The 12,195-nt window shown below is 44.0% G+C and overlaps 1 protein-coding gene across 16 annotated transcripts in view; it reads right to left on the bottom strand.

Annotated features, from left to right (window-relative positions):
• TNRC6C (trinucleotide repeat containing adaptor 6C) overlaps positions 1-12,195 on the bottom strand; it is a 610,512-nt gene that overhangs the window by 65,992 nt on the left and 532,325 nt on the right. For all 16 annotated transcript variants that reach the window (XM_039501295.1, XM_039501293.1, XM_039501297.1 and 13 more), the window contains one exon: positions 2,269-4,869. In XM_039501295.1, the coding sequence (XP_039357229.1) occupies positions 2,269-4,869 (2,601 nt within the window). The remainder of the gene's footprint in view (positions 1-2,268; positions 4,870-12,195) is intronic.

The following is a 12,195-nucleotide window of genomic DNA, read 5'->3' as shown; positions in this document are numbered from 1 at the left end:
TGAGCTTTGTTCAAGAAACAAAATGGTAGATAAGATGCCAAGGAAAAGATTATAGTACTTCCATGTCAGGCCCAGGAAGAATTATAAATGAGATTTTTGATTCTTGGATTTCAAAAGCAGAACAAAGAAAGGTGGTGGCTTTTCCACTGTCAAATACTAAGGGTATCTAAACAAGACATCAAGCTAACAGAGCTGTAGATTGTGGGAGTCATTTTCTGCCATGCTATAAATACTGATCGCATTTCAAAAAATCTGCAACTAAACTTCAACCAGACCTAAAGAGCTTTCTGTAATATTTGTACAGAGGTGAATGCTCTTAAGGTAAGTTTATGTCCCATCTCCCTTTCTTTGCACTATCAATAAAATATTAATTCAGTTTTCCTTAAATGAAACAAGTTTGTGATTTATCTGGGAGAGTTACTGGAACCATGGTGAGTGAACAATGCAACCATGGCAAGTAAACAATGTTTTTTTTTCCTCTGAAGCAGACAAAGAAGTGGGGAACTGCCTTGATATAAAATAAGACACTGAAGACTCCAGTCTTTCTTCTGAAATAGTGACACAGCAGGGCAGACTAGAGCTAGTGTAGGCATAGCTGAATAATCTAGGTTATCAGCTGTTGTTACATCTTGGTTTCCTTAAAAAAAGGTAGAAAACTGAAAATACTAGCCTCCCTAATTACATTTCTGAATTCAGCAGCAGACCAGTAAAAAGGCAACTTCCCATTTGAGAGCAGTCCAAGTGTGATTTTAAGAGCCAGGCATTGAAGAGAAATCCCTTACCCTAAGACATGTGGGACACGTGATTTGGTAAATCTGCAAATACACTGCCTTAATTAATAAAAAGGCAGACTACACCTGTTCACAAGCACAAAGAGTGAAGATTACAAACTCTTTTGCCCAGCTATGGAGCAATTAAAGTCAATACTTGCTGGATTCCTGCCTATGGTCTAGAGTTCATGATGCAAAAGGCTCACTTTCTCGATCTTTATGCTTATTCTCAAGGAAAATCTGATTCCAGGTACAAAACAGTTAACAAAAAATACTATTTTTTGATAATTACTACACTATGCCAAGTATGTCTGACATCAATGGGTAATCACTACTACTAGTCAATGTACACAGCATAATTTTTGTTTATAATACTTAAACCACGAATGTTCTATAAATCTAGCAACTAAAAAAAATATTAAGGACACTAAAAACATTACAACACTGTACATATAAAAATGAAATATCTAATAATCTTTAATAGGCTCTGTAGCTATAGTTTCAATCCCCTTCTCTATGTCTTTAAAAGTTAATGTCTATCCCAACCCACAGAGGATGAAATAATGGTTAGCATAAGTATTACTGGGCTGGAGTCAATTCGTGAGTGAGAACAGATCTACATTTTTATGGGTTGTGCCAGCCGAATCCTCCACCTCACTTTCCAGATGCTTTTCCTGTGCAGCAGACAACCAACGTAGACAAGTGAGTGCAGACTCTTCAGACATTCCATTCCCCCTTGCCTTCTTAGCTTAAAAGGCCTCAACTGGCCTGCTGAACCTGATGCAATGCTGAGTGCAGCTATGACAGCAGATTCTGCCATAAGGATTTCTTGAAGGATCCCCTTCCCCATGAGAGTTTCTTTTCATTCCTGGATCCTGCTGACCTATTCATGAATTTTACAGAGCTTCCCTCAGATCAGGTATCATAGGGGTAGCCGTGTTATGCCCTAATAAATCTGTTAGGCTTTAAGGTGCCACCCGACTCCTCGTTGTTTCCACCTGGAAAACTTCTGCTCTGAGGGAAACAAACGAGGAGTCTGGTGGCACCTTAAAGCCTAACAGATTTATTAGGGCATAAGCTTTCGTTGGTAAAAAAAACCCACTTCAGATGAATGGAGTGATAATAAATCTCTTGGGCTTTAAGGTGCCACCAGACTCCTCATTGGGGGGCTCTGCAGGTGTGAATGTAATATTTTTTATTTTATTTTAGTAAAGACAGACCACAAAATTGTATTATCCTAAATGTTTTTTTAAACTTACCTGAAAAACTGAACAAATTCTTAAATCACACTCAATTTAAATAAATAGGAAATGCCAAACAGATCTCATTTTATACTATTATTCACATTAATTAAAAACATTTGAAATCACTCCCCGTTATTATAATGTGTATGCATGTCTTAAAAGACAGATATATGAGTGTGTGAGAGAGAGGTAAAAGATTTATTTCCACTGTATCCTACTTCTGTCTTAAAAAGAAAATGAAACTTGTTCCATACCTGGACCAAGCAATGGGGACCGGTTCGGCTGGGCACTTGACTGGTGCGATGGATGAGGTTCAACCATATTTGTGTTGATAACAGTAGTAGTAGTGGTGGTGTTGGTTGTGGTACTGCTCTGAATTACAGGGTTGTTTCTATCCCACATGTTTACAGTCTTGTTGTTGTTGTAGTTTGGATCGCCCCAAGCTGAGGTACCATCATCAATTTCCATCTTACGGCGAATGGATGGTGGAGAAGGCTCTTCCCAGCCAGTTGCCTCACTGCTATCTTTTTGTTTGGGTGGCACTGGCCCACCAACCCATCCTGACCCAGTCTGTTTAACCGAAGCTGCTCCTCCCCAGTTACTCACACTGTTGTCCTGGGGTTTACTAGCCCAATTCTGTTGAGGGCTAGGTTTTAGAGATTCTCCCCAACTTGTACCTGTATTAGCCTTGGTGTTTGTGCCATTTCCCCATCCACTGGTCCCAGACCTTGTAGTTTCATTCCAACCTGACCCTGATCTATTGTCAGCATCCCATCCAGATCCATTCTTCTTCCCCTCAGGCAAGTGTCCAGGTATGGATGATGACTCAGCCCAATCTCCACCTCCTGAAGTCCAGCCTGGATTTGATTTCTGTCCATCTCCCCAGTTTTGAGATTTGGGTTTCTGAGGTTCACCCCATGTAGGTGATTTGTCCTCCTGATTTGCGGTCCCACTCCAAGCGTGGCCACTTTTGGCAGCAGTAGCAGCAGCAGCAGCATTGACAGCAGTAGAGCTAGCTGATTCTCCCCATCCCCCTGGGCCGTTTGGCGCTTTGTTGTTGTTGTCTCCCCAACCTGTATTTGTTGGAACAGCTGAGGGTGGAGAGTTGACCCACCCAGATACTGAAGAGGTATTTGTACTGTTCATGATGGACCCATCGTTCTTCCCCCCTGAGTTTGAAGACTGAGAAGCTGTACAACCCCAGGCCTCCGTTCCATTGTCATTCTTTCGTTCAGACCTTGGGGATTCTTCAAATTCCCAGGCAGTGTTTTGCTTTACAGGAGTCTGTCCCCAACCAGTATTGGACAGGACTCTTGGGTCAAGGTCATTCCTTGGCAACTGGACTTGCCCTTGGTCTATCACCCCTTTGTCTCTCCTTCTGGCCTCTCCTGCTCCTTCTCTCGCAGTGTTGCCCTCATTTTGACCTCCACCACTGTCATTACTTTCTTCACTAGCTGTGGTGACAGATGCTGCAGCTTTGGCCCAAGAGTTTATTTGTTCATTGCCCTGCTGCATGGCAGGATTCTGGCTGGTAACACTAGGGCTATCCCACCCTGCTGATCCTTTACCGCTGATGTCACTATTGGAATGCTGATTTGGGGACTTGCCCCATTCACCATTAACCCCATTACTGGTGTTACGGTTGGGGTGGCCCCAAGCTCCAGAATGCATGCTACCAACACTACTGTTGCCACTGCCCCTGCCCCATGCTAGTACCCCAGGACCAGCAGGAGGTCCTGAATCCCACGCACTTGCTCCATTTCCTTCCTTTTGCACAGCACTGCTGGATCCATTCTGTTTAGCACTTAATGCTGAGTTCACAGTGTCTCCATTCCCCTGACTGAACCCAGAATTGCTGTTTCCTGTGGCAGGATTACCTGGGGATATTCCCCATACTGAACTACCCATTCCTTCACCATTGCCCCCACTGACTTGAGAAACTGATGTTCCATTAGCACCAGGAAGGCCTTGCAGATGGGGCGAGATGATGGCCCCCATACCAACAGCCATCCCCCAGTTTGGCAGTCCATTAGTCTGCATTGCATTGATAGGGTTTGGTGAAGAGTTCATGGGGTTAGTGTTATTTGGTCCATCAGTGTTAAGGTTCTGAGGTTGTACGCTGAAAGACACATTCTGAGAAGTGGACGTTTGTGGTTCTGTGCTCTCTTGCGGCAGCAAGTTTCCCCAAGCACCTAAGGTGCCTGTTGGGTTACCATTCTGGTTGCCCATATTCTGACCTATGGCACTGACTGGACTACAAATACTGGAAGGGTTGCCTGCTCCCACAGTTCCTTCATGTCCGAGTACAGGCCAGGCAGCTGGATTGGCATTAGGGTTAAGGTTAAGATTAATGCCAGCATTTGAGTTGGAAGCACCCCAGCAGTTTTGACTTCTACCATCTGCAATCATGTTGTCCATCTTTCCATCCCCACCACTGGCAGAGCAGTGAGCTAGGCCAGAGTTGGAGCCTGTGGCCACACCCCACACTCTGGCTGAGTTTCCATTACCATTTGCTCCACCAGCTCCAAGGGCACTCTGGTTAGAAGTGCTTTGGATGAGTGCTCCATTGGTGCCATTATTGCCATTAGTTTTCTTTGTATGTCCAGTGAAGTTGCCTTGGGCACTCCCTGTAGCCATGCTACTGTTCTCTGAGCCACAGTTGGAGGCAGAGTCAGTTTCTGTAGTACATTCTGAAGCAGATTCAGTCTCAGTTCCTGTAATGGAAGGCCACGCTTCCTTGTCAGTCCTGTCTATTATCACTTTATCCCAGCTGCAGTTGGCTTCACTTCTGAAAGTGGGCTGTTGTCCCCAGTGGGAATTTTCATAATGGTCTCCCAAACTACTGTGACTAAGATCTGAAAAGGATTAAACAAGACTCAAAATTAGTCTGACACTCAAATTCTGTTAAAATAACATCACTAAATACATTTTTACTTTCTCAGTTACGATACCATACATAAGTTCCAAATTACACTGAAACAAAGAAAACATTATTTTAAAAAGTATATAAGACAATTTTATGCACCACAATAAGTACCTTACATCTTTGTTTAAAAACAGTTTTTCTATAAAAGGAGTTTGATTGTAAATTTATCTTCCACATTATCAAGTTCATATTTAACATTTTATGTAAATTTTACAAATATTTTCCACTGAAAAGTTTTGTTTCAGAACTGACCAGAAGTTATAAGTATTTTGCATCTTTTGGTATACTAGTAGAAACTGATAAACCAGCGAAAAACAAATAGATTAAAGACAAAAAATAGGTTATAATGAGGCACAGTATACATGTACAGAATCCAAAACATAATCTACCTGCTTGCCAATGCAGGATGGTCTCTACAATAATAGGTTTTCTAGTGCTTTACCTGGTTTAATTTTAAATGTCTCCTTTGACGGGGCTTCCAAAAATAAAACCTTACAAATTTAAAATTTTTGGTCTCGAAGTCACAATATCTCTGCACCAGAAATAAGCAATAAAAAAAACACATTTAAGAAAATTGTATCTGCACTCTGAAAATAACTGGAAAGAGATTAATACAACGTCAAGTGTTGATATTCTGTTAACATTTTAGTTATTTTGACTCAGTTTTTCCCCCCTTCTTTTGGTGAAATATGAAAAAAGATAGTTCAACAAAAATTACTTTAAAAATTAAAATATTTCCTCGTGAAATATTCAGAGAGTTATTACTGATAAATATGTATGGAGTCAAAACACTAAATTCACTACTCATCTAGTTTTCTTTCATTTCTAAACTCCTCTACAAGAACCATACACAGAGAATATAGAACTATGATATTTTAAGGCAACTATAATAATAGTATCTGATCATGGCTATAACTAATGTTTTTTGTAGAGCAAGATACGTAGTTCTAAAGAACAGCCTGGTTATGTCACTCAGTAATACATATTTAAATGGCAAGACTAGAACAAGAAAAATTTAGCTTTTAAATGATTTAGGTGGTACTTTTTAAACTTGCAATTACAGTCCAATTTGTCTCAAAAACCAAAGAAAATAAACATTATCTTTGTACACCATCCTTCTCAGCTCCCTGTCCTCTTGCCCCTTCCCCCCATGCTCCTCCAACATATAAGCTAACGCAAAAATATAACCAAATCCTTCTGATGATCTGGCTCTTTACTAGAGTACACTGAGTTAAATAACCTGAGAGAAGCCACAATTGGTCATGTTAAGAGGATCAAGCTTGTTTCAAGTTGTAAAATCTTAGATACTGTTATCTATCCTGACTGTACTGTACAAAAGACATAATGAGTGCAATTATTCCCTTATATTTTCTCATGACAGGAATGTTATCCTGTACAGCTAGTGTGATCAGAGAGCTATGAATAGAGACAACTTATAGGATAGTCTCTCTAAATTGTAGTTTGGCTAGAGAGGAAAAACAGTGTGCATACATGCAAATGCTGAAAGTCTCAATTATTCTTTGCCTTTCCAACATACTTTACTTCTACAGCAGACTAAACGCTTTACAAGACAGACAATTCTATTGTCAACAACAAACAACAAAATATCTACCACCCCAAACAAAGCCAACCAATGCTGTATCTTTAGCCAGCTCTGTATAGCTGTGTACTCTTTGTAAGTCAAGTTAAAACCAAGGACAATGCTACAAAGATAAACTAGTAACAACAATTATGCTTGAGTGGATTTAAAACAAAAACCAAAAAACCCACAACCATGCAGCCAGAGTGAAATAGTCTCGTAACTGAAAATAGCCAAGAAAGGGTCTCTTTCTAAAATCAGTGTACTATATAGGCTCATGTTTGTGTTTTTACATTTGTATCATTACTATTCATTATAACCTCTAAAATATGTTAACTTCTAAGTTGCTAAATCTAAGGTTTGACCTTCTAGTATTAGGATACGTTTTAATTTATTGAATCAGCATGTAAAAAAGGAAATAAAGCAGTAGTGTATAACCTCTAATGTGCAGTGATAAAATGAAACATGCTGCTAACTGAAACACTATTCACCAATCAGAACATAGAGCACTGGTCACCAACCGTCGACTGGTCGATCCTAGAGGATCTCCCAGTCTATTGTGATCTCCGGTGGTGCAGTGGGGCTGCCACTGAGGCTATGGCTACACTTGCACTTCAAAGCGCTGCTGCTGCGGCAGCGCTGCCACAGCAGCGCTTTGAAGCGCTAAGTGTAGTCAAAGCGCCAGCGCTGGGAGAGAGCTCTCCCAGCGCTGTCCGTACTCCCTGTGGGGAATAACGTACAGCGCTGGGAACCGCGCTCCCAGCGCTGGGGCTTTGACCACACTGGTGCTTTGCAGCGCCGCAATTTGCAGCGCTGGAGAGGGTGTGTTTTCACACCCTGCTGCAGCGCTGCAAATTTGCAAGTGTAGCCAAGGCCTATGAGGGCTCCCTGCCTGCCCCAGCCCCATGCCGCTCCTGGAAGCGGCCAGCGCAGCCCTGCAGTGGGGAGGGGTCTTCCTCCGTGCACTACTCCTGCCTGCAAGCAGAGCCCCCGCAGATCCCACTGTCCGGGAATGGGGAGCTGCGGGGGCGGTGCTTGCAAAGAAGGTCAGCACACGGAGCCATGTGCCCCCGCCCCGCCCCTCAGCGGCCACAGGGGCGCATTGGCTTCTTCTGGGAGTGGCGTGGGGCCGGAGTAGGCAGGGAGCCTGCCTTAGCGGCAGCCACACTACACCACAGACTGGGAGCCGCTGGAGGTAAGTGCTGTTCGACGGGAGGCCACAGCCCAACCCCCAGCCCTGAGCCCCTTTCCAAAGCCAGCATCCCAAACCCCCTCCTGCACCCCAACCAGCAGTCTTGAGCCCCCTCCTGCACCTCACTCTGCCCCAGCCCCGACACCCCTCCCAGAGTCAGCACCCCTACCCCCTCACCCAGACCTGATCCCCCTCCCAGAGTTTGAACCCCTCAGCCCCTCCTGCACCCCAAACTCCTAACCCAGGCTCAGCCCAAAGCCCCCTCCAACATTGTGAACCCCTCAGCCTCAGCCCAGTGCCCAAACCCCAACCTCCTACCTCAGCCCAAAGAACGTTAGTGAGGGTGTGGGAGAGCGAGCGATGGAGGGGTGTATGTGGAGTGAGTGGGGTGGGGCTTTGGGGAAGGGGCGGGGTAGATCCTGGGTTGCCATTAAATTCAAAAAGTGATCTTGAGCGTAAAAATAGTTGGAGACCACTGATATAGCGTGATTACAGAGTCAATGGAAAATGCCAAATGCTCTATCAGTAAATACCATTCTGCCTAGCAACCTTTTAATACATGCTTACACCGTATCAAGTATACATAGACTGAAAAAAGGTTTACACAGTAGTTAAACGACAACTGCAATGGTCATTTCCATTTTGAATAAACCACTGCCATTGATTCACTTCTATGCTCATGATCATACAGTCAATTTAATGGTACTACATAACTCTTTCCATCACCCGTCACAAAAACAAAGAAAAATGCTGCTGTAGAATTTATTAGAGTTTGATTTAAGGTACTTTTTTTATATTTTGACATATGATGTTGATAATTTGTGTTATAAAGCTTAAACGTTTTGAATCTCAACGTTTATGGTCATTAAATTGTCTGACACCTCCCCTGTTTGATTAACTGATAATTTTCTATGAAAATTTAAATAGATAAGAATTGAAAGAAAAAAATGCTTAAAACCCATAATTTGGTGCAATTGTGAAAATTTAAATAGATAAAAATCTAAAAAAATGCTTAAAAATAAACACTAGTATTATCTGTTGAAATTATAAAAATAAAAATCAAATTCTGCCAAGCACCAATATGAGTTAATAATGTTATGCTGTTGTGAAAAAGGCCAATATAATTCTGGGGTGTATTAAGAGGAGTGTCATATGAAAGACACGCGAGATAACTGTTCTGCTCTACTGTGTCCAGTTTTGGGTGCCATGCTTTAAGAAGGATGTGGGAAAATTGGAGAGACTCCAGAGGAGAGTAACAAAAATGATAAAAACTTTATAAAATATGACCTATAAGGAACAGTTAAAAAAAACTCAGAATGTTCAGTCTTGAGAAAAGAAAGGGTGAACCTAGTAATCGTCTTCATATATGTTAAAGGCTATTATAGAGGACAGTTATCAATTGTTTTCCATGTCCAGTGAAGGTAGGATAAGTAGTGGTGGCTTAATCTGCAGCAAGGGAGATTAGGTTAGACCAGGTCTGCACAACTCGTAAAGAGGCGAGGGCCATATTACTCCAAAGAAAACAGCTGAGGGCCGAAATCCTCCGGCCCCGCTGAAACACCCCCTCCCCATCCCACAGCGCTGCCCAGCCCTGTGGAAACACATCTCCCGCCCCAGCGCCACCCGGCCCCTTGGAAACATTCCGCCCCCCACACACAAGTATAAAGCCTTGCCGCCCTGCCCGTCCACCTGCTCGGCTCGTCATACCCCATGAAAAAAGGGGAAGGGAAAAGGGGGACAGTTTGAAGGGATTTTCTGGGGCTATGAAATAAGGGGAGGGGAAAGGGGGACAGTGTGAAGGGATTGGATGTGACTGTCCAACAAACACACACAGGGGCCGCAGGGAGCCAGGGGGTGGAGGGCACTGTGATAGGGGCTGGGGAGCGGGAAGGTCCCTGGACCAGGGAGGGGGGCAGCAGTTGGGGCAGGGCAGGTGCAACACACACACACCTCCCCTCCGGGGATTTCCTGGCTGCACACAGACAGTTCAACCCCCACCCACTCCCCGCGATCACTACAGAGGCCTCCCTGGGACCAACCAGTGCAGTGCCGCCCCGCCCCCAACCGAAGGGGGGGGGGTCTCAGTCCAGGCCCCCCTGCCCCTGAGCTGCGGCTTGAGCCCAGGCCCAGTTGAGTCAGGGCAGGTGCAACATACACACAGAGACACACACACATCTCCTCCGGGGATTTCCTGGCTGCCCACAGCCCCCAATCACTATGGAGGCTGCCCTGGGACCAACCAGTGAAGTAGCCGCCCCGCCCCCAACCAAAGAACCGGGGTGTGTGTGTGTGTGTGTGTGTGTGTGTGTCTCTCTCGACACAGTCTCCCCCTCCCCCACAGCTGCGGCTCAAGCCCAGGCCAGGCGCTCCTCCCCTCGCTCGGCACTTACTGGCTCTGCCTCGTGCCCAGCGCTTCCCGCCTCAGCAGGCCCTGGAAGTGATGCACCCACTGTACGCCAGGCGGGGGGAGCGGGAGATGGAGACATGTGCGGTCCTGGCCGTTAGGGCGATTGGAATGCGGCCCGCGCGGGGCTGTGAGGCGGGCCCCCCCCTCCCCCCCGACAGAAGGCGAACTCAGCAGCCCCGCCCCACCACGTGCCCACGGGCTGCACAGTGAGCCCACGGGGGCCGCATGTTGTGCGGGCCTGGGTTAGACATAAGAATAGCTAATTACTGGAATAGGTTACCAAGAGAGCTGGTGTAATCCCTGTCACTGGAGGTTTTTAAGAACAGATTAGACAAACACCTGTCAGGGATGGTCTAGGTATACTTGGTCCTGCGCCTCAGCATGGAGAGGTGTGTGTGTTTGTGTGGGGGAGGGGAGCAGAGAGTGGGAAAATGGACTAGATAACCTCCTCAGGTTCCTTCCATACATACATTTCTATCATTTTATGATTCTTTGTGATGGAGATATTCCTAAAACATGCTCTGGAGATTGCCTGGCACCTGGTTAAATGTGCCCCAAAACTCTCAGGCACTGAGACCTACATGACAATAGTAGGTTTGTATATAGTTTTACCAGATTTTCTAATCTGAGCACAGAGAGAATTCAGGGGAGGGGAGGAAAAAAAGAACATCTTCAAACGACACAATCTTGGGTTTTTTATGTAAAAGCCTGTTTGATATTATTCAGATACTGGTAATTGCTTAGCGCCCGTAATATCTGGATTACAAAACCTAGTTTGTCTTAGAAATATTTGCTAGGGAACATTTAGGAAGGGCTGACAGCTTTGTTTAAATGTAAGTCCAAAGCCACCTTAAACAGGAATTTGGGGTGTAAATATAGTACAATGTTATCCTCCAGAAAATATCATCATCAGAAAGTTTAGCCATCGTGGTTTGGTTCTCACTGACTTTTCAGTCATGTTCTAGCCATTAAAAATGCAATCTTCAGTAGTAGGGAATTAAAAAAAACAACATTCTCACAAGTAGGTGGTGGCTTGCAAACAGGTGTAAAGATTTTTATTAGTACTTTCAATAATTTCTTTAATTTACAATGGTGAAAGACTGAGGCTGTCTGTAACTGAAGGATGGAACACTGATATAGCTGCCAGATGGTCTTGCTACTTTCCTATGCCACTTCAAGGCCCAGCTCTTTCTTGTAGAAAGTTGACTTTGCTAAGCGATTTGTTGAGCTTCCTGTGCACAATCCAAACAAGAGCTTAACAAGAAGCTACTTTCCATACAGACTTGCATAGAAATTTCAGCTCTGAGTTAACAATGTAAACATAGTCTTACAACAGAAGAGACAAGAGTTGGTAGTTGGTCTGCATTTCTTCTAACTGGACTGAGGATCAGATCTGGTGAACTCCAGGTTGGGACTACCAAAACCACAATGGATCTCTGTCCTTGTTAGCAGAAGTATTGGAATGAAGACATACAGGAACTCTAGAGTCTGGAGGAAGGTTGTAAAGGATCACCAGATAGACCTCATTTCCTTGAGTTCATCCAGAGTACCATCTGCCTTTGAAATGTAGTAGTAAAGGATTTCAAAAAGTAGCTCCACTACTCTGAACCAGACCTTATGGGAAATGCCAGAACACTTTAGCTGTGAAGACTGACACAGAACACCCACAGAATGGATGCATAAAATGCAATCATTTGGATCACACACATGCTGGAGTCCACCATCAGGGATACTTACATCACAACAGCGAGAAAGAGCCAAACTGATTAGAACAAATGACAGAATGGACTAGAGCTGCCTAATCTGCAAAACAAATGCAAATGCTTTCTATAAATTCTGTTAAACTTTTAAAATATAACATAGTATTCTTTTTATAAAAAGACCAAAAATAATCTAGCTACATTACTGAAAGCCACATAATAAAGGTTTCAGAGTAGCAGCCGTGTTAGTCTGTATCCGCAAAAAGAACAGGAGTACTTGTGGCACCTTAGAGACTAACAAATTTATTTCAGCATGAGCTTTCGTGAGCTACAGCTCACTTCTTCGGATGCATAGAATGGAACACACAGACAGGAGA

Source organism: Mauremys reevesii, linkage group 15, assembly GCF_016161935.1.
Source record: "Mauremys reevesii isolate NIE-2019 linkage group 15, ASM1616193v1, whole genome shotgun sequence".
NCBI lineage: Eukaryota > Metazoa > Chordata > Testudines > Geoemydidae > Mauremys > Mauremys reevesii.
This window is presented reverse-complemented; position numbering and strand designations above follow the sequence as displayed.